The sequence below is a fragment of the Miscanthus floridulus genome, chromosome 3 (genome assembly GCF_019320115.1).
Source record: "Miscanthus floridulus cultivar M001 chromosome 3, ASM1932011v1, whole genome shotgun sequence".
NCBI lineage: Eukaryota > Viridiplantae > Streptophyta > Magnoliopsida > Poales > Poaceae > Miscanthus > Miscanthus floridulus.
In genome coordinates, this window is record NC_089582.1 from 7,137,410 (window position 1) to 7,164,594 (window position 27,185).

At 48.9% G+C, this 27,185-nt stretch overlaps 1 protein-coding gene across 1 annotated transcript; it reads right to left on the reverse strand.

Annotated features, from left to right (window-relative positions):
• Nucleotides 1-3,905: 3,905 nt before the first annotated feature.
• Nucleotides 3,906-27,093, reverse strand: LOC136543068 (uncharacterized). Its single transcript, XM_066535632.1, has 9 exons — nucleotides 27,021-27,093; nucleotides 20,830-21,224; nucleotides 5,761-6,080; nucleotides 5,487-5,679; nucleotides 5,193-5,396; nucleotides 4,930-5,103; nucleotides 4,466-4,854; nucleotides 4,133-4,378; nucleotides 3,906-4,018 (listed from the first exon to the last, which is right to left on the reverse strand). Exons 1-5 carry the CDS (start codon nucleotides 27,091-27,093, stop codon nucleotides 5,193-5,195), a joined length of 1,185 nt encoding a protein of 394 aa, XP_066391729.1. The 3' UTR covers nucleotides 3,906-4,018; nucleotides 4,133-4,378; nucleotides 4,466-4,854; nucleotides 4,930-5,103.
• Nucleotides 27,094-27,185: the final 92 nt, after the last annotated feature.

A 27,185-nucleotide genomic window follows, 5' to 3' on the forward strand; every position in this document is an offset into this window, starting at 1 on the left:
TCCCTCGCTTTCTCCCTGCTTAATCAGCCAGGAGCGCTGCATGCTCACTACCACCACTCTGCCACTCGCTACGTCCTCTCGCCCGCTCCAGAGCCGATAGCTAGCGCTGCCGCCGCCATTGCCAAGGTCTGCACAAGCTCTCGATCTCTCTCATCCGGCCATCTCCATGGCTTCCGTTGGGCTCTACGATTTTGCACGGATGTCATGTTGCTCGTGGAGGCGCATGCGGATCTCGAGGATCCGGCCACGGGCTTCCTCGATGAGGTGGCAGCCTTGCCGTAGGCCTGCTCGAGGTTCCGCGCATGTGCCTGCACCCGCTCCAGCTCTGCTAGCGCCTCCACTAGGCGCACCTGCGCTGCCGCCAGCTGCACGTTGGCCGCAGCTCTAGTTTGGAGTTGGAGTGGGCAGGGATGGGTTGCAGAGGGGTACCAGTCTCAGCCACAGATGTCGGCGTGAGGTTGAAGACGAGGACAAAGAAGGCATTTCTTCCACCTTCTCTTTCTTCGAAAGAAATAAATAAAATTATCAGTGTCTCTCGACTAAAAACCACGGATTTGTAATGGTACTTAACAAATTTCGACTTTGGCGATCTGAACTGGCCAATTCCACGTTTCTCAGCAAAATCTGCCTAAATGAAATGTGCTGCAGCTAGCAAAAGGATCAGTTAATATTTCTATATCGTCAGCAAATGGACATCACCCTCCAGCACAATAACCAAGGAAAAACAAAATGGCATTATCAAAATTAGACGAATGCAACATGCAAGCACCAAGCACTTAGCCGCACATATGGATTCCGAAGCATCAGAAAAGACAAAAGCAGGGTAAGTTCACCAGTGACACAGCACTTTGACTCTTCTGGATCCTTTAAACTGAAACAGAGTTTAGTATGCTCTCTCATGAGCTAAAATTAGTAGTATAAGACAACGGTTGATGTGTAAAGATATTCTTGATTACATCAGCCCTTGTTTAGTTCGCGAAATTTGGATTTTGGGGCCACTGTAGCACCTTCGTTTTTATTTAGCAAATAGTGTCCAAACATTGACTAATTAGGCTTAAAACGTTCGTCTCGCAATTTCCCACCAAACTGTGCAATTAGTTTTTCTTTTCGTCTACATTTAATCCTCCATGCACGGGCCGCAAACATTCGATGTGACAGGTACTGTAGCAACTTTTTGGATTTTGGGGTCCAACTAAACAAGGGCTCAGTATCCCGATTCTTTTCCTGGCCACTTCAGTATTCCTTTGTATTTTGCCCGTAGTCAAGGCCTCAGGCAGCACAACAAGCTCAAATAGGGTTGGAATCCCTCACCCCCGCATCGTTCCCCCGCACGGGCGACACGGGGTGGCCCTCCCCCAAAACCCTAGCAGCCGTCCCCTTCTCTCCCCTTTCCCTATCGCGCTGCAGCCGGAGCTAGCCACTGGCATGGCCACTTGGCTCCCTGGGATGGCGGTGGTGGGGCCTTTCCTCTGCTCGTGATTTGCCAGCACAGGCGGCAGCGAGCCGGCGCCTCTGCTCCCGCGCGGGCTGCGTGGAGCCCAACGGGGGTGTCCGCTGCGGCTGTGGTAGTGCCGACATGTGTCTGGGCAAGCGTGTGGAGGCGGTGGCGAATCTCCTCCTCCTCTACCCATCCCTTCCTCCAACCTTGATGGTGGCATCATTGTTGGCTTGGGTCACCGGGTCTAGGTCCTAGGCGGCTGGATTTGGAGCTCTGGCGGCTGGATCCGATGCGTACCTCGTGGGCTAGCGACGGCGGTGGGAGGCCAATGCAGAGGCGGTGGCGCCAGCTAGGGGTGTCGGCGCCTATGCTCTACTGCTGGTTCTGATGCCCCCTTGGCAGGGGGTGGCGCCCACGGGGGTGGGGCATGTGTCTGGTGGCAGCTGGCGACGGGTCGGCAGCACTGGCAAGACGTGCCAAGAGCCGGTGACAGCGGTCGAGGCGTTTGTCGTGTAGCGGTGTTATGCGAGTGGCGGAGTTAGGTCCAGCTCTGTGTTGCTCGGTCAGAGGGGGTGGCGACCGACGCATCTGTGTGGCTGTTGTGTGCAACCTACGCGTTGATGCCCCTGTGAAGGGGTTGCTGTGGAGCGGCGAGACAACGGCGAAGGCGGTGATGGCTGGGAAGGGGTCTGGTTTTCTGACCCTATGTTCGTGCTAGAGGACTCGTTGGGCGAAAGCCTAGCAACGGTGACGCCTGTGGGTGCCGCTTTCCCTGTTAAGGCCGGGCATCGTGTATCACCTCTAGTACTGTCATCCAAGGGTGAAATCCTAGTCCACTTTGGACGTGCAACGGTGGCTCCATCGGCATCGGTACCTTCCTGAAGACGTCGCGTTTTGGATTTCATCGTGGCTTCGATGTCTCCGATGATTGATCTTTGCTTCTTAGTGCTTGGTTGACACATGGAGGCGGGTCTTGCCGCGAGAAATCAAAGCTATTGCGTCGGGGACTTGGCTCGGCAACAATGACACACGGCGAGCCCCCACCTTCATCGTAGGCTAGGGTCTGTTGGATCGGCAAGCGCTGGAGGCAAGGTTTTTCTCCGTGATTGGAAGTCAGAGCTGCTCTTCATGGGGTGCTTGAGTTGGCAATGATGACCGGTTGCAGCCTCTTGTTTTGAGCTCGTTGGAAGGTGGCTTGTGTGTGGACTTCCATGGGAAGTCAGAATTGCTGGCGGCTTTGCAACCATGCTCGACAATGATGACCCATGGCAGTGTATCGTGTTAGTGCTCAGCTACGTCGCGTGGGTTGGTTAGCCCCTCGAGTACCCTATTTGGCATCCCATTGCCTAGCTATCTTGTACATAAATTCTTTTATCTTAATTGAGCGGCAGAGCTCCTGCCTTTGTTTCATTAAAAAAACACAACAAGCTCAATGTTGTTCAATGATCTTGTCCCATACAACCCGGTGTGCACTACTGGATTCAGGTTCTTTGTCGAGTGCCTGAGGCACTCGACAAAGGCCAAATTGCACTCGGCAAAGCCTTTGCTGAGTGCGGCACTCGGCAAAGAACACACGGCAAAAAATTGATCGGCAAAACCCTCTTTGTCGAGTGTCTTTTATCGGGCACTCGGCAAAGAAAAGCGGCCATCACGGCGCCGGCCCCGTTGACGGTGGCTTTGCCGAGTGCCAACCCTGCAGGCACTTGGCAAAGATTATTTATTTTATTTTTTAAATTTCTTTGCCGAGTGCCAACCCTTCGGGCACTCGGCAAAGAGTTTTTATATTTTTTTACAAAATTTCTTTGCCGAGTGCCAACCTTCAAGCACTCAGCAAAGTTTGAATTTTTTTTTAAAAAAAATTATTTGCCGAGTGCCCTCTTGTCGGCACTCGGCAAAGTTTGATTTTTTTTTAAAAAAAAATTCTTTGTCGAGTGCCCTCTGGGCGGCACTCGGCAAAGTTTGAATTTTTTTTAAAAAAAATTCTTTGCCGAGTGCCCTCTTGTCGGCACTCGGCAAAGTTTGAATTTAAAAAAAAATTCTTTGCCAAGTGCCATGGTCATGGCACTCGACAAAGCTGGAAAAATGGCTTTTCGAGGGCCCATTTTTCAGCTTTGCCGAGTGCTGTGACCATGACACTCGGCAACGGGGTCCTTTGCCGAGTGCAACACTCGGCAAAGTGACCCAAAACGGCAATTTTTAATTTTTTTACATTCCATCATGACAAATAAATTCATACAATCATATATCTCATCCATCACATATATATGCCATTCATCACATATATATCTCATCCATCACATATATATCTCATCCATCCACACATCCATCCGCATATATCACATCCATCACAATATATATCACATATATAATAATAAGTGCTCAAGTCCATCCAAATAAATCCACAAGTCCATCAAAGTCCACAAGTGCATCACAAGTATATCACAAGTCCATCACCAAGTGAACAACAAATGAAAAAAATACAACGTGCACTTATCTCGGCCACTGCGACTGTGGTGAAGGCTCAGTTCCATCATTCGGAGGTGCATGAGGTGGATTATTCGAACCACCGTCAGATGGAGACTGCACAAAGAAGAAAAGATTGCATGTGAGACAAGATTATTTGGATAGCTAATCTAGGAAGGTAGAGGCCATACAAGCAAAACACAAGCGAAAGTAAAAAACTTTCATACTCACAGGAGTAGCTGGAGCTGTAGGACGCGGAGGCAGAGGTGGAACCAACAGCCCAGCTGGCAGAGAGAAGCCCACACATTGCCCAAGCCCTTGTAGGAACTCCGTAATGCCCATCAGCCTCTGCGCCTAGGCCTGCCGCTCGGCCCGCTTGGCCTCCCACTCGGCCCGCTCGGCCTCCAGCTGGGCCGCCATCCTCTGGTGCCCGGCCTCCAGCTCCTAACATTGCCTCATTTCTTGTTCCAGCCAGGCCTGCAATATTTCACTCCAATGTTTCAATAATGCAAAGCTAATTAAGGTGTGTAAAGATCAATGTATGACGAGTAAAACAGGAATAACCTCGAGTGCGTCGACCCAGTGCTGTGCAGCGGTTGGCCGTGTGCGAATGGCCAGGCTCTCGCTCGTGCTTCGTGCTCGGATCTGGGAGAGAGAGGGAGTAGAGGCCGTGTTGATGACGCCGTCGCCAAGCCAGAACTGCCATGCTTCTTGCCTTGCCCTGCCCTTATGACGGCCTCTCCATCGAAGTCCTGGGTGCTCGGATCGTGGTCTGACCCATGGAGAGACCTCGCCACCTCAGTGTACTCACTGATGCGGGAGTGGACGCTCGGGTTCGTGTATGCCTCGGGCGGGTCCTCCAGGTTGAAGGAAACGTCGGACGTCGCCTTGCCCTTGTGGGCCATACACCATGCCTTGAAGTCTGAGCAAGCCTGGCCACTATGTGCCGCCGACTGCGAGAAAGATAGCACGATGATTAGAAAATCAGGCAAAACTGAGCGTCACAATAGATAAATGAATTCGCGTACCCATGCTTGTTTGTATCCGGCGAGGCTGCGGCTACCTTGATGGTGTGCTAGACCTTGCATCTGCAAACGACGGTCCTGGGCATCCCTGTGCATCTTGAGGTACTCCTCCGTGAACCACCTCTCCACCATCATCTCCCAGCACTCGGGATACGCTTGGCACCACCAGGGAATCATCTACATGTCATCAAGTATTGGACATATAAGAAGATTAAATTAAACTAACTTAATCTCAAAACGAATCAATATTGATGTTCTTCATTTACCTAATGGTACTGCTCCCGGGTCAGCTGCATCTCTCTTGCATCTTTCTTGGTTTTCCTCTCTCCAAGCTTCGACCCGTAGTAGGTTACGATGGCCTGGATGCACAATGCACACCTCGTGATGCATGTCGGAGTCGAGTTTTTTACAGGCTTTGGTAGTCGCCTGCTCCACCTAGCCTCAAATCCCTCCTCGCATCTGTAATAAGTCTGCATACAAAAGCGATGTATCCATTCATTATTTCAAGAAAAGTCCAATGAATGCAATGTATTGAGCAATGTTGTACGAGGGAGACTTACCCAAAGCTCTGCCTTCACTCGCGCCGCCTTGTTGGGGTACTCCGCATCGGTGGCGATGGCGTAGTGGTCAATTGAGTAGGCATGCTCCGTCTTCGATGCATACGTGACAATGCCGGGGAAGTGTTGCCTGCACAGAAGACCCAGGATGCCGTTGACTAGCCGTGCGCTACCACCTGACACAACCACCCAGTTCCTACACAAGTGATTAAGAAAAATTATTAGTTTTTTCATCATATCTTATGAAGTAGTGGTGATAACATATAAAGTTACTTACTTTTGCCCTTCGGGGTGAATCACTGGGCATTGGTGAGGAAGCGGAACATGTGGAAGGCTCGTGGGACCTCGCAAGTAGACACTCGAAGAGGAGTCAGAGGAAGCGGAACCCGTGCCTGCCGCCTCCAACTCGTTGTCCTCGTGCAGCTCCTCCTCCTTGTCCGTCTGCCAAACCAGCTCATCGTTCGACTCGTCCACGGGCGCCACCTCCTCCTCTGGCTCCTCCTCATGCGGCGTGGGAGGAGACGGCCCCCTCCTGTGTCTGGCGGTCCTCCTCCTCCTCCTCCTATCTGATCCCTCCGCCACCCCCTCCGCCTCCTCCTACAGCCGGTGTGGTCTTTGGTAAATCGAGTTCACGGACCTATGACGGTCGCCCGCCATCTTTGTTCAATCACCTTCAACAAAAAAGAAACACAAGACGTAATTAGAAATAGGTGCAAAAATGAACAAAACATAATTATAAAAAACATAGTAATACATGTATTAGAAATATTTGCAAAAATGAACAAAACATAATTACAAAAAACATAGTATTACATGTATTAGAAATAATCTTTATGATTGAGATTAGCTGGATCATAGGTCTCGTCATCACTATCAACATTGTCCAACTCATCAACACTATCCAAAGGAGGAATGTTGTCTTCATTGTCATTGCCTAAACGTAATCGCTCAAGCATTTGTATGTCCTTCAAATTTCACACCTCGTCTCCAGCGTCCTCGTCATCATCCCTTTCATTGTCTACTTCCATTCCTATCTCTTCGGTTAAGTCTATGTCAAACCTCCCTTCTAGTCCCTCTTCTTGATAGAACTCTCCATCATATGTGTTTGGGTTGAAGTTGTAATCTTCATCGTTTGGGACAGGTAGTTTACCATGTGGTGATACCTTGTGCACAATAGACCAACCCTTAAGATGCTCAGCGTCTTTGCACGCGTATGACGTATAATAAACCTGGATGGCCTGTTGAGCCACAATGTAGACATCTTTTCCTGGATAGACGGAATCCTATTATCGGGTACCATAAAAAGGGGTCCCCTAAGCAAGAACCGAAAAAATCGCTTAGACCTTGTAAATATCAAAGCCAAGAGACAACCACCGGCAAACCCCCACCTTATCCGAGGCCCGGCTGGACCACCCGGCCCACCTCGAACAGTATCCGGGCTCACCCAAAGTGGGCTCGACCCAGGACGAAACTACGAGGCCTCGGACGAGGTACCGATTCTCCGACTCGCCCGAGGCCCCACGTCAAAGCTCTAGTTTGGTTTTGGTGAATTGATGAAACCCTAAGTGCTAACCTAGTTTATCAAGTGATCATGAGATAGGTAGCACACTTCAAGTGGAGAAGCCAATGAAGATCATAACATGACAATGGTGATGACATGGCAATGATCAAGGGCTTAAACTTGAAAAGAAGAAAGAGAAAAACAAAATGCTCAAGGCAAAGGTATAATCCAGAGGAGCTATTTTGTTTTGGTGATCAAGACACTTAGAGAGTGTGGTCACATTTAGGTTTGATAGCCGTACTATTAAGAGGGGTGAAACTCGTATCGGAATACGATTATCAAAGTGCCACTAGATGCTCTAACTCATTGCATGTGCATTTAGGATCTAGTGGAATGCTAACACCCTTGATAATATTTGTGAAAATATGCTAACACATGTGCACATGGTGATACACTTGGTGGTTGGCACATTGGAGCAAGGGTGAAGAAGTTAGAAGTGAAAATAGAGGAGATGCCAACGTCGGTCAAGTGACCGGACGCTGGATCCAAAAGCACCAGACGCTGACTTCTGTGTCCGGTCGCGTTGACTAGCGGTATAGAGGCTAGGGTTTACCACCGGACGCTGGGCTGTATCCGGTCGAGGTGGACCGGACGCGTCCGATCGAGGAAAACTGATTTTAGACCCTTACTGTACTCGACCGGACGCTGAGGCTCCAGCGTCCGGTCAGTTTTGCCGGAGCGTCCGGTCAGCTTCATAGTCGTTGAAATCTGACGAACAGCGTTTGAAGCTAGTGACACGTGGCGTCCATCAGTGGACCAGACGCTGAGTCTAGGGTCCGGTCAGAGCGCAGTGTGCCCAGTGAAGGGGTACAACGGCTCTATTTTGTGGGGGCTTCTATTTAAGCCCCATGGCCGGCTGTGGCTCATATCTTTGGCCATTTTCATTGACATAGCAACCTTGTGAGCCTAGCCAAAGACCTCTCACTCATCTCCATCATTGATTCATCATTATAGTGAGATTGGGAGTGATCCAAGTGCATTGCTTGAGTGATTGCATCTAGAGGCACTTGGTGTTTTTGTTTCGCTGCGGATTTCGCTTGTTACTCTTGGTGGTTGCTGCCACCTAGACGGCTTGGAGCAACAAGGATCATCGAGTGGAGGTGGTGATTGTCTCCGGCTCCGATTGTGGTGATTGTGAGGGGTTCTTGACCTTGTCCCCGGCGGAGAGCCAAAAGGTACTCTAGTGAATTGCTCGTGGCTTGTGTGATCCTCATCTTGTGTTGGTTGTGCGGCACCCTATTAAGGGTTTGGTGTGTGAAGCCAATTAGCGCGTGAACCTCCAAGTGAGTGAATCGCCACAATGAGGAGTAGCTTGCCGGCAAGCAAGTGAACCTCGGTAAAAATCATTGTGTTCATCCTTTGATTCCGAGGTGATTGGTCTTCATTGTTATTCATCCTTGTGATTGATTGGTTCACTCCTCTACACGGCGGTATAACTATCTTGATCACTCTCTTTACTTTATCACAAACTAGTTGACAAGCTCTTTAGTGTAACTAGTTGTGAGAGCTTGCTTGCTTGGTTGGTGTGGCTCTTTAGTTAGTCTTTGAGAGCACACTAACATAGAGTAGTGTCATACCTCTTGTGTGAATCGACACTATCTAAACTAGAATTGTGGTAGGTGGCTTGCATTTTGAGTAGGCTAGCGCAACACTTGCTTCGCCTTATAATTGTCTAACCTTTTGTTAAGTGTTGTCGTAGAAATTTTTATTAGGCTATTCATCCCCCCTCTAGCCATTAGGACCTTTCAAGTGGTATCGGAGCCAAAGTCACCGTTATTTGAGGCTTAACAACCTTCGGTGTTAAAATGGCTCAAATCAACAACACCAAGAAGCCACCCCAATTTGACAGCTCTAACTATCCCTATTGGAAGGCTAAGATGACAACTTATATCAAGTCAATCAATAGGAAGGTTTGGAAGGTGGTAGAAACAAAAATTGAGATTGGAGATCTAGAGAATCCCACCGCGGCCGAAGAAGTACTTCTCCAAAACAATGACATTGCTCTAAGTACTATTCATGATGCAATAGATGAAAGAACATTTGAGCAAATCAAGAATATTGAGATGGCTCATGAAGCTTGGAAGAAATTGGAAGAATCATTTGAGGGCACTCAAGCCGTGAAGGGTGCAAAGGCTTAGATTCTCAAAGAAAAGTTTGCAAGCTTCAAGATGAAGGAAGATGAGAGTGTGCTGGACATGTTCCATCGGATGGAAGTGATTGTCAATGATCTCAAGGCACTTGGTGAGAAGATAGAGGACAAGGACTTCTCCAATAAGTTCTTGAGATGTTTGCCCGCAAGATTTGGCATGTTAGTCACCTTACTAGTGAGGACCGGTTTGAACACAATGACACCAAATCAAATCTTGGGAGATATCATGACCGATGATGCTTATAGAGATGATGATGAGAAGGAAGAAAAGAGGGAGAAGAAAGATGACAAGAAGGATGACAAGAAGAAAAGTGTGGCATTCAAAGCCACATCATCCAAGGGCAAAGCAAAGCAAGAAACATCAAGTGAAGAAGATGAATCTTGGGATGATGATGATGATGAGAGGATGGCTCTATTTGTCAAGAGATTTGGCAAGTTCATGGTGAAGAAGGGCTACCGTGCTAGAAGAAAGAAGTCTTCATCCAAGAACAAAGAAGAGTTAAGAAGGTGCTTCAAGTGTGGAAGCAAAGATCATCTTGTTGCTCAATGTCCATACAATAGTGACAATAATGATGACAACAAGAAGAACAAGAAGAAGGACAAGAAGGAAAAGAAAGAGAAGAAGGACAAGATGGCCTTCAAGAAGAAGAAGGGTGGTTCATATGTAGTCACTTGGGATAGTGATGACTCCTCAAGTGATGATGATGATGATAGTGAGGATCACAAGACCACCAAGAAAAAGGTTCTTGCAAGCATTGCCATCAATGAGAAGCCTTCTCTCTTCGAATCTTCATCATGCTTCATGGCTAAGGCCACTAAGGTACAATCTTATGATGATGAAAGTGATGAAGAACATGATGATGAAAATGAAAATGATAGTAATAATGATGAACCTACTAAAAATAAATTATTTGACATGCTAGAAGATGCTAAAGAACACTTTGACATTAAGAGAAGGGAATGCAAGAGCTTGAATAAGGAGGTAAAAGCCCTTAAGCAAGCCCTTGATGAGCTCAAAGCAACTCATGAGAAGCTAGAGGAAGCCCATGGGAAGCTTGGCATGGCTCACAAAAAGCTTGAAAAAGCTCATTCCACTTTGCTTAATGAACAAGATAAAAAGAAGCATGTTGAAACTTGTGATGTAGGTGTAACTTGTGATTTAATTGATACATCACTATCTATGCCTATCATTGTTGCTACTACTAACTCTTCTTGTAGCACTTCCACTTCTACCTCATCTAGTAGTGATGGTCTCTCTCATAATGCCTCACTAGTGGTTGAGAATGAGAACCTCAAGAAGGAGGTCACTAAGCTCACTCACAACCTAGCTAAGGCTTATGGTGGTGAGGACCGCTTGCTTATGTGCTTGGGTAGCCAAAGAGCTTCTCTCTACAAAGAGGGATTGGGCTATACCCCCAAGAAAGGCAAAGCGGTCTTTGCTCCTCACAAGACTAGTTTTGTGAAGAACAATGGTCGGTTTTGCACTAGTTGCAAGCAAGTTGGTCATAAAGAGCAAGAATATAAAAACAAGAGCAAAAATGCTAATGTATCCTCCATTAAGTTTAATTCATGCTATATGCTTACTAAGGGTACAAATGGTGTGAAGGCTAAGTTCATTGGTAAACCATAGATGGGCTCAAAGAAGAAAGCCATTTGGGTACCAAAGAGTCTAGTGAGTAACCTTCAAGGACCCAAGCAAGTTTGGGTACCTAAAAAGAATTGATCTTCTTTTGTAGGTAAATTACAAAGCCGGAGGAAGGCATTGGGTTCTTGATAGTGGGTGCACTCAACACATGACCGGTGATGCAAGAATGTTCAACTCAATCAACACCAATGGCAATAATGGTTATGATAGTATCACATTTGGTGACAATGGCAAAGGCAAGGTCAAAGGGCTTGGTAAGATTGCAATATCCAATGACATGAGCATATCCAATGTGTTGCTAGTAGAGAGCTTGAACTTCAATTTGCTATCCATGGCACAATTGTGTGATCTTGGATTCAAATGCATATTTGGAGTAGATGATGTAGAAATCATAAGTGTAGATGGCTCTAATTTGATCTTCAAAGGCTTTAGATATGAGAATCTATACTTGGTTGATTTCAATGCTAGTGAAGCTAGATTGTCCACATGCTTGTTCACTAAGTCTAGCATGGGTTGGTTATGGCATAGAAGGCTTGGTCATGTTGGAATGAAACAATTGAATAGATTGATTAAGCATGACTTAGTTAAATGCTTGAAAGATGTTGTGTTTGAAAAGGATAAGCTTTGTAGCTCTTGTCAAGCCGGCAAACAAGTTGGAAACACTCATCCTAAGAAAAGCATGATAAGCACTAGTAAAGCATTTGAGTTATTGCACATGGATTTATTTGGGCCAACACAATACACTAGTATTGGTGGAAACAAATATAGATTTGTGATAGTGGATGACTACACTAGATACACAAGGGTATTCTTTCTAGTGGACAAAAGTGATGTATTTGCAACATTCAAATCATTTGTCAAAGGCATTCACAATGAGTTTGAAACAACCATCAAGAGAGTTAGAAGTGACAATGGTAGTGAGTTCAAGAATACTAGAATTGATGAGTTATGTGATGAATTTGGAATTAGACATCAATTCTCGACCAAATACACTCCTTAGTCAAATGGCCTTGTTGAGAGGAAGAATAGAACACTCATTGATATGGCAAGGTCTATGCTTAGTGAGTACAATGTGAGTCAATCCTTTTGGGCCGAAGCTATCAACACGGCTTGCTAATGTAGTAACCGCCTCTATTGTCACCGATTGAAAGAGAAGACACCATATGAGCTCTTGAATGATAGAAAGCCCAACATTGCATATTTTTGGGTCTTTGGTTGCAAATGCTATATCTTGAAGAAAGGCACAAGATTGGGCAAGTTTGACAAGAAATGTGATGAAGGATTCCTACTTGGCTATTCCACTACAAGCAAAGCATATAGAGTTTGGAATTTGGATAGTGGTACTCTTGAGGAAGTTCATGATGTTGAATTTGATGAAACCAAAGGTTCACAAGAAGAGAATGAGAAATTGGAAGATGTTAGAGGCATTCAACTTTCAAATGCCATGAGGAACATGGATATTGGTGAATTGAGGCCTAGGCAAGTGATTGATGATGAAGATGATCAAGTGATAGTGCTCTCTAACTCAAATGTGCAAGATGATACAAATCAAGCTAGTGCAAGTGACTCTCATGATATTGATCAAGAGCAAGTAGCTAGTACATTGTCTCAACCCAATGATCTAGCAAATGCAAGCAATCAAGTTCCACTGCTCCAACCAACAAGTATTGCAAGAGATCATCCTTTGGACACTATAATTGGAGATATTTCAAGAGGTGTACAAATAAGATCAAAATTAGCATCATTTTGTGAACACTTCTCATTTGTGTCATCCATTGAACCAAAGAAGATAGATGAAGCTTTGATGGATGTTGATTGGGTGAATGCTATGCATGAAGAGTTGAATAACTTCATAAGAAATCAAGTATGGGAATTGGTAGAAAGACCAAAGGGACACAATGTGATTGGAACCAAATGGGTCTTTAGAAACAAGCAAGATTAAGATGGGATAGTAGTAAGGAACAAAGCAAGATTGGTAGCACAAGGATATACACAAGTTGAAGGTCTTGACTTTGGAGAAACATATGCCCCGGTTGCTAGATTGGAAGCAATAAGAATCTTGCTAGCCTATGCTTGTGCTCACAACATCAAGCTCTATCAAATGGATGTTAAGAGTGCATTTCTAAATGGCTACATCAATGAAGAAGTATATGTTGAGCAACCTCCCAGTTTTGAAGATGATAAGAAGCCTAACCATGTGTACAAGTTGAAGAAGGCTTTGTATGGCTTAAAGCAAGCACCTAGAGCATGGTATGAGAGATTGAGAGATTTCCTACTCTCTAAAGGGTTCACCATGGGTAAGGTTGACACCACTCTTTTCATCAAGAAGATTGGAAAAGATCTATTTGTATTGCAAATCTATGTTGATGATATCATATTTGGATCAACCAATCAATAATTTTGTGATGAGTTTGGAAAGATGATGGCTAATGAGTTTGAAATGTCCATGATTGGAGAGTTGAGTTACTTCCTTGGTCTTCAAATCAAGCAATTGAAAAATGGTACATTTGTGAGTCAAGGCAAGTACATCAAGGACATGATCAAGAAGTTTGGCATGATTGATAGCAAAGTCATTAGCACACCAATGGGAACCAATGGCAACTTGGATAGTGATGTAAGTGGAAACATGGTAGATCAAAAGTTGTATCGGTCTATGATTGGAAGCCCACTCTATGTGACCACATCAAGGCCGGATGTCATGTTTAGTGTATGCATGTGTATAAGATTTCAAGCCTCACCAAGAGAAAGTCATTTGAAGGCTATAAAGAGAATATTTAGGTACTTGAAGCATACACCAAATGTTGGTTTGTGATATCCCAAAGGAGCAAAGTTTGAGCTAGTTGGTTACTCCAACTCGGATTATGCGGGATGCAAGGTTGAAAGGAAGAGCACCTCGGGCATATGTCAATTGTTGGAAAGATCACTTGTTTCATGGTCATCAAAGAAGCAAAATAGTGTTGCATTATCAACTGCTGAAGCCGAATACATATCCGCCGGTAGTTGTTGTGCACAAGTACTTTGGATGAAGGCCACTTTGAGTGACTTTGGAATCAAGTTCAAGAAAGTGCCATTGCTATGTGATAATGAGAGTGCAATCAAGCTAACCAATAATCTGGTGCAACATGCAAGAACAAAGCACATTGATGTCCGCCACCATTTCATAAGAGATCACCAACAAAAAGGGGACATTTGCATTGAGAGTGTAGGCACCGAAGATCAACTTGCTGATATATTCACCAATCCATTGGATGAGAAAAGGTTTTACAAGCTAAGGAATGAGTTGAACATATTGGATTTCTCAAATATGTGTTGATGCACCCCCACCAATATGACATGCCTCTCCTTCGAGCATCCCAAGGTAAAAGTTGATTGGCATGACATACATCTTTGCTAAGGACATGTTTAGTGCATCTAGTCATATTTTCAATCCTATTAGGAACTTTCAAATGGTTCTATTTTAGGCTCATTCATGAAAATCAAATGATTTTGATGTCTATATGGTATCACTATTGCTTCTATGTTTGACTTGATCTAGTGATGGCATATAACATGTTTATGGGCTTGTAAACCTAATGTTTAATCTAGAATATGAGCTCTAAGTGTTTAACTCAACATGGTACAAGATAACCCTTATTTGGAGATATGAAGAAGCTTGTCCTTAGATCAAACTGAGTTAAATATCTTTGGCAAATAATCTAGATTGGACTAAATTTGGGAAAATGATCCTCACCCTATTGATTGACATTGATAACAAGTAATACTATCTACATTTAGAACATTTGTGGTCATTGATGACAAAGGGGGAGAGAAACAAAGATAAGGGGAAGAAATATCTTAAAAAGAAAGAAACATATGATATCTTGATATATAACATAGGGGGAGAGATATGACAAAGAAAAGGGATATCTTGATATATAACATAGGATCAACTAAAATTTTGAGCACACAAGTAGGGGGAGCAAGCTCATGAACTTGTATGGTGCATTTAAAGGTGCATTTCATATGTTTGCTTGCATGGCACAAGTATTAAATTTCAAACATCCATGCTTGTGTGATGTATGTTAGTTGTAAGATTGAATGATGAAATGAAATCACTAGATAACTTTCATTTCCAAGAAAATCTTTACAAGTGGTATCTTTTCAAAGTATGTCTCCAAGTGATATTAAGCTAACCATGGAGCTAAGGATGGTATATTGGTGCACTCCGATTAGTATCATGCTTCAAAGGTCCAGCTTTTATACCTTAGCATCATTTGGTAGACATTGACTCCTATATTTCCTATCTAAGCATATGTGCAAGCTTCAATCCAAACTCTTAGCACATATGTAGGGAGAGCAATTGCTACCATTTGGGGTTCATGAAACTTGTCCATATCCTTTTACAAATGGTAAATATGCTTGGGCAAGCAACATGGATTCAATTGAATTTCAATTCATATCTTTGTATAAGGGTTGTCATCAATTACCAAAAAGGGGGAGATTGAAAGCTCTAGTTTGGTTTTGGTGAATTGATGAAACCCTAAGTGCTAACCTGGTTTATCAAGTGATCATGAGATAGGTAGCACACTTGAAGTGGAGAAGCCAATGAAGATCATAACATGACAATGGTGATGACATGGCAATGATCAAGGGCTTAAACTTGAAAAGAAGAAAGAGAAAAACAAAATGCTCAAGGCAAAGGTATAATCCAGAGGAGCTATTTTGTTTTGGTGATCAAGACACTTAGAGAGTGTGGTCACATTTAGGTTTGATAGTCGTACTATTAAGAGGGGTGAAACTCATATCGGAATACGATTATCAAAGTGCCACTAGATGCTCTAACTCATTGCATGTGCATTTAGGATCTAGTGGAATGCTAACACCCTTGATAATATTTGTGAAAATATGCTAACACATGTGCACAAGGTGATACACTTGGTGGTTGGCACATTGGAGCAAGGGTGAAGAAGTTAGAAGTGAAAATAGAGGAGATGCCAACGTCGGTCAAGTGACCGGACACTGGATCCAAAAGCACCAGACGCTGACTTCTGCGTCCGGTCGCGTTGACTAGCGGTATAGAGGCTAGGGTTTACCACCGAACGCTGGGCTGTGTCTAGTCGAGGAAAACCGATTTTAGACCCTTACTGTACTCGACCGAACGCTGAGGCTCCAGCATCCGGTCAGTTTTGCCAAAGCGTCCGGTCAGCTTCATAGCCGTTGAAATCTGATGAACAGCGTTTAAAGCTAGTGACATGTGGCATCCATCAGTGGACTAGACGCTGAGTCCAGGGTCCGGTCAGTTGGACCGGAGCGTCCGATCAGAGTGCAGTGTGCCTAGTGAAGGGGTACAACGGCTCTATTTCGTGGGGGCTTCTATTTAAGCCCCATGGCCGGCTGTGGCTCATATCTTTGGCCATTTTCATTGACATAGCAACCTTGTGAGCCTAGCCAAAGACCTCCCACTCATCTCCATCATTGATTCATCATCATAGTGAGATTGGGAGTGATCCAAGTGCATTGCTTGAGTGATTGCATCTAGAGGCACTTGGTGTTTGTGTTTCGCTGTGGATTTCGCTTATTACTCTTGGTGGTTGCCACCACCTAGATGGCTTGGAGCAGCAAGGATCGTCGAGTGGAGGTGGTGATTGTCTCCGGCTCCGATCATGGTGATTGTGAGGGGTTCTTGACCTTGTCCCCGGTGGAGAGCCAAAAGGTACTCTAGTGAATTGCTCGTGACTTATGTGATCCTCATCTTGTGTTGGTTGTGCAGCACCCTATTGAGGGTTGGGCATGTGAAGCCAATTAGCGCGTGAACCTCCAAGTGAGTGAATCGCCACAACGAGGAGTAGCTTGCCGGCAAGCAAGTGAACCTCGGTAAAAATAATTGTGTTCATCCTTTGATTCCGAGGTCATTGGTCTTCATTGTTATTCATCCTTGTGATTGATTGGTTCACTCCTCTACACGGCAGTATAACTATCTTGATCACTCTCTTTACTTTATCGCAAACTAGTTGACAAGCTCTTTAGTGTAACTAGTTGTGAGAGCTTGCTTGGTTGGTTGGTGTGGCTCTTTAGTTAGTCTTTGAGAGCACACTAACATAGAGTAGTGTCATACCTCTTGTGTGAATCGACACTATCTAAACTAGAATTGTGGTAGGTGGCTTGTATTTTGAGTAGGCTAGCGCAACACTTGCTTCGCCTCATAATTGTCTAACCTTTTGTTAAGTGTTGTTGTAGAAATTTTTATTAGGCTATTCACCCCCCCTCTAGCCATTAGGACCTTTCACCATGCTATAAGGCCTCGGACGAGGTACCGATTCTCCGATTCGCCCGAGGCCCCGTGCCACAAGGCCTCGGACGAGGTACCGATTCTCCGACTCGCACGAGGCTCCGTGCTGCAAGGCCTCGGATGAGGTACCGATTCTCTGACTCGCCCGAGGCCACGCGCTGCAAGGCCTCGGAGGAGGTACCAATTCTCCGACTCACCCGAGGCCCCGCGCCGTAAGGCCTCGGACGAGGTGCCGATTCTCCGACTCGCCCGAGGCCCCATGCCACGAGGCCTCAAACGAGGTGTCGATTCTCTGACTTGCCCGAGGCCCCGCGCCACGAGGCCTTGGATGAGGTACCGATTCTCCGACTCGCCCGAGGCCCCGCGCCATCAGGCATCGGACGAGCACCCAGTTACGTACTCGCTAGAGGCCGGCTCAGCAATGACCCCATCCCCACCGCCTTGACCGACTTCTCTGACAGGACGTCACATCCAGCCGAATGATGGTACGATACAGCGGAGTGGCCGACAAGACGGGGGTCACATCGATGCCATGCTGTCTGGGATAGGACGGGGCAGAGGTTACTGACTGCTGTGTTGGGTGCTGTGCTCACGACTGACACCCGTGCTGCACTGTGCTGCCTAACCCCTGCTCCAAGGACAGCGCGGCATGGAAAATCAAGTCCAGGTCCCTGTAGCCTCGGAATCAACGTACACGACCAACTGCTCCCTCCGAGCCTCGGCTATCCGCTTCCGGGCTCCTGTAGCCTTAGGACTCGCGCCCGCCGAGCCCCCCACAATGGTTTAGCCTCTGCACCAACTAGGCCTCAGCTCTCTACGTTGTCAGTGCTCTAGAACTGACACGTCGCCCGCAGTACGTGCCATGCCCAGCGTCGGGCTATAGGAGCTCCCACGTCGTGCACAGGGCCTAGCTCCTATAGCCTCAGAATTAGCGTACCCGCGCCATCGAATCAACCCGGCCTCAGCATTCTGTGCCGGTCAAACATACAATAACCAGCACGCCTCCATTAGAAGAAGGCATGCATGCCACCACAAGAGCTCCCACGTCACACAGGATCAGGCGTGACCGGCGCGTCGCTCCAGTGCACTGAGGACAAGGCCGCTCCACTGACCATGCCACCACAGTGATGAGCTACAGGGCTCGAACATGCCGCCTCTACTCACAAAATGCCATGTAGCAAATACATGTACCACCCATGTGTCTCCCTTAGACTATAAAAGGGAGTAACCAATGCCGCTTCTTGGAGAGACATGGGCAAGCAACGCACAATGCTCTGTAACACGCACGCTTCCTCACTGCAAGAGATCAACATCTCAAGCAACCCACGCCACTCTACGCAGAGACCTGGGCTAGCTCCCTCTCTCGCTCAGCTTGTAAGCCCCTACTACAAGCACCTCGGTGCAAGGAATACAAGATCGCTCTCTCAGACTGGATGTAGGGCACCTATTGCTTGAACCAGTATAAACCTTGTGTCTCTTTGCATCACCATCTGGGATTAGGGGTACGCAGTACACTTTCACTAGTCGGTTGAGGACCCGCCGGACCAAAACACCGATAGTTGGCGCGCCAGGTAGGGGCCATACTGCGTGTCAGCTTAGTCGTCCCAATAAGTTTCAGATGGCAGACCCCGTGCGACCACTGTGTCTCACCATGGTGATCTGGTTCGGGAGCCTAGAGTTCATGTCTCTAGGATATGAGTACGATATGGTACTCCTCCCATCCAGAGCCCCAGCGACCGACGACGACATCACGCACTAGCAGCCCAGGCGCAGGCGGCGCCTGGGCCACCTCTCTCGTCGCGCTCGCTAGGCATGACGCGGGCAAGATCACCCCGACACCACGTGAGCTCAGGGCGACGCACCGTGCTCCGCCAGTATCCCACACCCGGCTGTTGGTATAGAGTCCTTGGCTAGGGACCTATCTAGCTTAAGCCTAGACAAGGGAAAGACGCTAGTGGCGCGTAGCAACACCCTATCATCAAGCTCTGCCCCGCCACCTCCTGAGGAGTCGACTCTGGCGGAGCGGAGCCCGGCGACGACGCCATCCCCGTACCCCTTCGGGTTGGGCAATGCTGCCACCACCTACGCTTCCGCCTATGCTTTCGCTCACGCAGAGCCCCTAGGACGCCACCAACGTTTTGCCCTCGACCTCATCACCACAACCCCGACCCACACCCATGTTGACTCCTCGGAGGAAGACGAGGCGTGGGCCAGAGCGGACTTCTCCGGGCTTCGTGACCCTAAAGCCATGCGCCGCTTCATGGCCGCGAGCGACTACTGCTTCGGCTACTCCGATTCCGATGACGAAGACACTTACGATCCCACTCGTGAGTGCTTCAACGTCGAGCTCGGGATGCCGAGCGCAAGTGATGGGGACGAAGGGGTAGGCAATCGCTTCCTACCCCATGAGGGGGCAGGCGACGCCGCACCTCCACGCGTCGAGCCCCCGGCAGCATGGAACGAGAACCCCGCCCCCGAGGAACTTTGATGCCTAGACCTGGAGCAGCTCTGTGAGCTTCAGGCTAGGGTCGAACGAGACCAACTCCTTCTACAGCAGCTCCGAGACACTCTCGAGCAAGAGCAGCGGGGTTGCGGTGATGGCGGAGCAGCCTGGCGGAGGGCTCACGACGTCAACCACCGCATCAACAACGACGATGGGGGCGAGCAACCCCCTATCTTCAATCGCGCAAGCCAGAACATCGTGGCAACAGCGATGCTACTCCGGACAATGCCTGAGCCCTCTACCTCGGAGGGGCGACGGGTCCATGGCGAGCTCTGAGACCTCCTTAAGACCGCAGCGGTACAGCAGGCCAAAAGTTCCACCTCTCGACGGCGCGGGGGCGCCTCGAAACTACCCACGGCATCGCCTCGACAGGATAGAGAGGCCTCGGTTCGTCCCGAGCCTGCTCGGGCACCGAAAGCCAACAAGGCCCCCTCGGTGCATGACTGCCTCGCCCAAGTGCCAAAGCCCGGGACCTACAAGCTAGCCAACAAGAAGGGTGAAATCCTCACCAACGCTTAGAACATAGAACAGCTACGTCGATTCTACCCTTAAATTCCCAAGTATTATATACATTATTTCTCAAAATACAATAAAGAAGCGTTCTTTAGTTGTTCTAATTTTTCGAGAAACCCTCCCCATCGATGGGGGATCGATATTACGATAACGCTATAAGGGAGACTCGGCTCTACCTCTGCAGAGGTGCCCACCGCGGGGCTCGAACAAGACTCGGCTCTGCCTCTACAGAACCGAGCCTCCCTTGGGGGCTAGAAGGGGGGGACCCCCCCTAAGTCGCAGACACCATGTTTTAGTCGTTTTTCGAAGAAATTTCTACGCCAAACTCTCTTGCGTACTCCGACAAATCGATTGTAAAAAACCTAAGGACCAAAAGTCTGTCTCAGGGCCAAAAGGCCGGCCGAGCTACGAGACGGCCTACGCCTCTAGGTTACGGCAACTCCCTCACCACCTTTTGCCCAAAGGGCAGCTTAGGCTCCGAGGAAGTTTTTTGCAAGAGATATGTTCAAAGATGAGATAGAGGGCAGAGGCTAAGAAATACAATAAAAAATGATTAAAAAGCATATACACACAAGTACTTTAAAAGGCCTCAATGGCCATGAGCGTCATGGTACAATGATATAAGTCCTAATCTATTTACATGGCCCCTTTGGCCCAGGTCAAAACTTCGGGCCGCCAGTGTCGGCGGTCAGCGTAAGAGGAACCACCTCCTCTTCGAACAACCTAGCCAGTGCCATGCCAGGGGCCTCGCCCGCCTCCACCAGCTTCATGACCTCCTCCTTGGCCTTCTCGTCATCCTTAGCCACGACGTAACCATCGCTGACGGCCTCGAGGTTGATGCCGGCATAGTGCGAGGAGACAACGGCCAGGGCGCGCTTGACACCCGTATGCAGCGCCCCCCGGAGCCGCTCGTGGACTCGGCCGCTCAACGCGATCAAGCGGCTCTCGAGGGAGCTACCCAACTTGACCCCCCTGACCTCCGGGGCCTCGCAGGCGGTACGACCGGCGCTTTGCAGCGCGTTGTGCTCTCGGATCTCGGCCTCGAGCACCGCCTGCACTGCGACAGAGGCCTCAGCTGCCCGGGTGACCTCCTTCTCCAACCCTGCGCCAAGGCAGGCGGGATGGGGTTAAGCACGAAAGAAAACAAGCCAAACAGAGATGCAAGCCTATGAGACTCACCCTCGGCTTTCTCCCTCCTATTTTGGACCTCGACCCGAGAGGCCTCGGCCGCCCTGGAAGCCTCCCTCTCCAGCTCTGCGTCACATCAGGGAGTTAGGGGTCGAACGCAAGAAAAACAAATAAAACAAGGGGCGCGGCTCGTCACATATTTATGGGGGAGGGAAGAGGGCGAAACGGACGGGCGACGAAACCGAGGAAGTTTCCCTCAGATCTAGCGCAGTTAATCCGGATCAGACCAAACCACCCATGCGTCCACCTTCTTCTCATTAACCGCGCGCACACAGTAATGTCCCATCCATAGATGTTGCGTCGCATTCGACCACAGCAACAGCAGGCGCCGTTCCGTCTCCCCGAGGAACCGCCTCAAAAGGTGCACCTACCGTCGTCAGCCGATGGGAAGGGAATATCCCCCTCCCGATTCCTTTCAGACTAAGGAACTGGGCATCGAGCCCGTTACGGTCCAGGGGTTTGAAGGCTAGGCGCCCGAGGGTCTCGACAGCCGCCCCAGGACAAACAGAGTCAGGGATGACTATAGGCGAGCCCGTACATGGCCAAGGCCCAAGCCAGCAATTGCTTGGGATGCCCTAAGTCGTGTCCGAGATCGACAGGGAGGTCTCTGAATGGGATCGCACCGTAGGGAGGCATCGAGCCCCTAGGGCCAATCGAATGGCCCTGGGACCCACTAGAGAAGATCTCTGGTACTTTTGGAGTGCATCTCTGGACCGCTAGCCGACCCCTATCAAATGGGGCATGGGCCTCCACTCCGATTTACCCGATAATAGCTCACCAGAGGTGTCACTGCTCACCCACCGAGGGTAGCCTGGCATACTCCACCCCTCCCGAACAAAAAGGATGCGCGAGGGCCGCACAAAAAAGATAGGGAAACTCCTGATCGCCCTCTTGCTCCGAGTAGAGGCTCAGGGGCTCTTCCTGCAACCAACCTGATTCCTTTCAGACTAAGGAACTGGGCACCGAGCCCGTTACGGTCCAAGGGTTCGAAGGCTGGGCCCCCGAGGGTCTCGACAGCTGCCCTAGGACAAACAGAGTCAGGGATGACTATGGGCGAGCCCGTACATGGCCGAGGCCCAAGCAAGCAATTGCTTGGGATGCCCTAAGTCATGTCCGAGACCAGCGGGGAGGTCTCTGAATGGGATCCCACTATAGGGAGGCATCGAGCCCCTGGGGCCAATCGAACGGCCCTAGGACCCACTAGAGAAGCCCTCTGGTATTTTTGGAGTGCGTCTCTAGACCGCTAGCCGACCCCTATCAAATGGGGCATGGGCCTCCACTCGGACTTACCCGGTAACAGCTCACCGGAGGTGTCACTGCTCGCCCACCAAGGGTAGCCTGGCATACTCCACCCCTCCTTCCGAACGAAAAGGATGCGCGAGGGCCGCACAAAAAAGATAGGGAAACTCCTAATCACCCTCTTGCTCCGAGCAGAGGCTCGAGGGCTCTTCCTACAACCAAGCCGAGACCTAGCGACCCGAACTCGCACTCGGGGGCTCGGCAAACACGATAAAACCCCTCCTTCCGAATGAAAAGGATGTGCGAGGGCCGCACAAAAAGACAGGGAAACTCCTGATCGCTCTCTTGCTCCGAGCAGAGGATCGAGGGCTCTCCTACAACCAAGCCAAGACCCAGCGACCCAAACTCACACTCGGGGGCTCGGTAAACGCGATAAACACCCCTCCTTCCGAACAAAAAGGATGCGCGAGGGCCACACAACAAAGACAGGGCAACTCCTGATCGCCCTCTTGCTCTGAGCGGAGGCTCGGGGGCTCTTCCTGCAACCAAGCCAAGACCCAGCGACCCGAACTCGCACTTAGGGGCTTGACAAACGTGATAAAACCCCTCACTCAACATGAGAAAAGCCCCTGGAGGAATAAATCCACTCCTCCAGGGCCTCGGGGGCTACACCCGGTGGGTGCGCTCATGCGCACCCACCGAAGCCTCGAGTACAAAACACCATGCCGCGAGCCAAGCCTCATCAAAACCTCAGGGAGAGCGCTCACACTCTCCCCGAGGCTCGAGGGCTACTGTCGAGTACCATAAAAAGGGGTCCCCTAAGCAAGAATCAAAAAAATCGCTTAGACCTTAAAAATATCGAAGCCAAGAGATAACCACCAGCAAACCCCCACCTTATCCGAGGCCCGGCTGGACCACTCGGCCCACCTTGAACAGTATCCGGGCTCACCCAAAGCGGGCTCGACCTAGGACGAAACCATGAGGCCTCGGACGAGGTACCGATTCTCCGACTCTCCCGAGGCCCCGTGCCGCAAGGCCTCAGATGAGGTACCGATTCTCCGACTCGCCCGAGGCCCCGCGCCGCAAGGCCTCGGACGAGGTGCTGATTCTCCGACTCGCCCGAGGCCCCGCACCACGAGGCCTCGGATGAGGTACCGATTCTCCGACTCGCCCGAGGACCCGCGCCATGAGGCCTCGGACGAGCACCCAGTTACCGACTCGCTCGAGGCTGGCTCGGCAATGACCCCGTCCCCATCGCCTTGACCGACTTCTCTGACAAGACGTCGCATCCAGCCAATGCGTCCAACCACTCCCGCGATGTCAGCCGAACGATGGCATGATACAGTGGAGTGGCCGACGAGATGGGGGTCACATTGACGCCATGCCGTCCGGGACAGGATGGGGCAGAGGTTACCGACCGCTGTGCTTGGTGCTGTGCTCATGACTGACACCCATGCTGCACTGTGCTGCCTAACCCCTGCTCCAAGGATAGCGTGGCATGGAAAATCAAGTCTAGGTCCCTATAGCCTCGGAATCGACGTACAAGACCAACTACTCCCTCCGAGCCTCGGCTATCCGCTTCTGGGCTCCTGTAGCCTCGGGACTCGTGCCCGCCGAGCCCCCCATAATGGTTCAGCCTCTACAACAACTGGGCCACAGTACGCGCCATGCCCTGCGTTGGCCTGCAGGAGCTCCCACATCATGCATAGGGCCTAGCTCCTATAGCCTTGGAATCAGCGTACCCGCGCCATCGCATCAACCTAGCCTCGGCACTCCACGCCGGTCAAACATACAGTAACCAGCATGCCTCCAATAGAAGAAGACGCACATGCCACCATAGGAGCTCCCATGTCACACAGGATCAGGCGTGACCGGCGTGTCGCTCCAGTGCACCGAGGACAAGGCCGCTCCACTGACCATGCCGCCACAGTGACGAGCTATAGGGCTCGGACATGCCACCTCTGCTCACAAAATGCCACATAGCAAATACATGTACCGCCCCTGTGTCTCCCTTCGACTATAAAAGGGAGTAACCAGGGCCGCTCCTAGGAGAGACACGGGCAAGCAACGCACAATGCTCTGTAACATGCATGCTTCCTCACTGCAAGAGATCAACATCTCAAGCAACCCACGCCACTCTACGCAGAGACCTGGGGCTAGCTCCCTCTCTCGCTCAGCTTATAAGCCCCTACTACAAGCACCTCAGTGCAAGGAATACAAGATCGCTCTCTCAGACTAGACGTAGGGCACCTATTGCCTGAACCAGTATAAACCTTGTGTCTCTTTGCATCACCATTCGGGATTAGGGGCACACAGTACACTTTCACTGGTCGGTTGAGGACTCGCCGGACGAAAACACCGACACCTGTCGAATCTCGACTAGCCCAAGCTTAGGGGTCCGTCTCGTTACTCCAGGATGAAACTAGTGGCATTTGAATATGACAGGAGTAAGAGGTTTGGAACTATAGAATGATAGTTCGTAGATTTCTTCAATTCTTCCATAATAGTCGAGTCCATCAGTGTCGGGCGTAACAACTCCGCTGTTTGTGGTTTTTCGATTGGGCTGACTCTGCTCGTAGCTTGCTGTGTGAAAATGATATCCATTCACATCATAACCAGTAAATGACTTGACCCTAACGGCATAGCCGTTTGCAACCTATCTCAGCTCGTCACTTATAGGCGCATCAGTTTGGGCTTTCTGTTTGAACCAACAAATGAAATCGGGGCTCCCTAGTCCCGCACCTTGTGAAAGAAGGGTATCATTTTCTTGTGGGGTAGGTTGCCTTGATCATGCCAGGATTGATGAAGAAATTCCCTGTACCAACGAGAAACAAGGGGGTTGGATGAAGAAACAAGGACATACGGTGAAATGAAACAAGTTCGTTCAGAACTTACCCAATGAACGGCTACACCTCGACAAGGTTGGTCAACACATATAGCATGATACTGTGCCACTCTTTATTTTTCAATTGCTTAGTGGTCGATGCACTTGCGCTTCTGAGTTGCCCTTGGAAAAGGCTGAGGTTCAATTCATTTTTGCCAGCATTGTAATAAGGGGGTGGATTATAAACGCTAGGAAGTTTCTCAGTGTAGTATTTCTCTGTGAAGTTCGACACCTCCTCTAGAATGTATGCCTCTACAATGGAAGCCTCAATTTTGGCTTTATTTCTATATTTTTTACGAAGAGTCTTTAGACATCTCTCGATTGGATAGCACCAACGGTTCTGCACGCCCCCCCATCCGTGCCTCATACAGGAGGTGCACAATCAAATGCTGCATCGGCAAAAAGTCGAGTGGAAAGATCTTCTCCAACTTATAGAGCAACACGGGTGCCGCTTTTTCCAAGTCATCAATGATGGTCCGAGAGAGCTCCTTGGCACAAAGCTAGCGGAATAAGTAGCTCAACTCTACCAGCACTTGCCAGACATGCTCCGGGACATAGTCTCGAACCATCACCGGAAGAAGCCGCTCAATCCATATGTGGTAGTCATGACTCTTCATCCCGTTGACTCACAGAGTGCCTAAGTTCACTCCCCTCTTTAGATTCGTTGCATACCCATCAAGGAACATTAGCGTCTTGATCCATTCAAGTACTTCCCTCCTTTGGTCCTTTTTCAAGATGAAATTGGCCTTAGGTCTTCTCCAGGTCTTGCCATGACTAGGAGGCTGCATCTCTTGATTTGGTCTATCGCACAACGTTGCTAGGTCCACTCTAGCCTTAGGGTTGTCCTTAGACTTTTTAGTGTCCATGAGTGTTGCCCAAAGTGCCTCGGCAACATTCTTTTCAGTGTGCATTACATCAATGTTATGTGGCAGAAGAAGGTCATCGAAATAGGGGAGCCTCGTCATGCTCGAGATATGAGTCCACATATGTTGCTCACCATATCCCACAAAACCACCTTCTTCATTGGGCACAAGAGCATCTATCTGAGCATGAACCTCGGCACCAGTCATCATCTGCGGTGTAGGGTTTGTCACTTTGACACCTTTTGTAAAGTTCTTGATGTCTTGTCTGAATGGATGGTCAAGAGGTAGGAATTGACGATGTATGTCGAACAACGAATACTTGCCACCCTTCTGCAACCAAATGAACCTCACACCTTCCTTGCATATTGGGCATGGGAACTTTCCGTGAACACACCAGGCGCAGAATATCCCATACGCCAGGAAGTCATGCAGGGAGTAGTGGTACCAAATGTGCATTTTGAAGGTTGTCTTTGTAGCTCGATCGTATGTCCATACCCCTTCATCCCAAGCACGAACCAATTCATCAAACACGGGCTCCATGAACACACCCATATTACTCCCTTGGTGTCCAGGAATTATCAACGACAAGAATACGTTATGTCATTGAAAGGAGACACGGGGGGAGATTAAGGGTGGATAACGAAGATGGGCCAACATGTGTATGGGGCAGCCATCATTCCATAAGGATTGAACCCATCTGTTGCCAGCACGACACGTACATTACGAGCCTCATCTGCTTTGTCACGATGTATGTCATTAAAGCGGACCCAAGCTTCACCATCAGATGGATGTACCATCTTATCAGGATTGTACCGTTTGCCGTTTTTGTGCCGTGTCATCTATTTCGTGGATTCCTCGGTCATGTATAGTTGTTGGATCCTCGGTAGGA

Excerpts from the sequence above, each read along its gene's own strand:
- LOC136543068 (XM_066535632.1), bottom strand. The coding sequence starts at position 27,093 with ATGGTACATCCATCTGATGGTGAAGCTTGGGTCCGCTTTAATGACATA. Across the intron at positions 5,680-5,760 it reads ATTCACCCCGAAGGGCAAAA|GAACTGGGTGGTTGTGTCAG; the intron begins GTAAGTAACTTT and ends TCACTTGTGTAG. Across the intron at positions 5,397-5,486 it reads GAGTGAAGGCAGAGCTTTGG|ACTTATTACAGATGCGAGGA; the intron begins GTAAGTCTCCCT and ends TTTTGTATGCAG.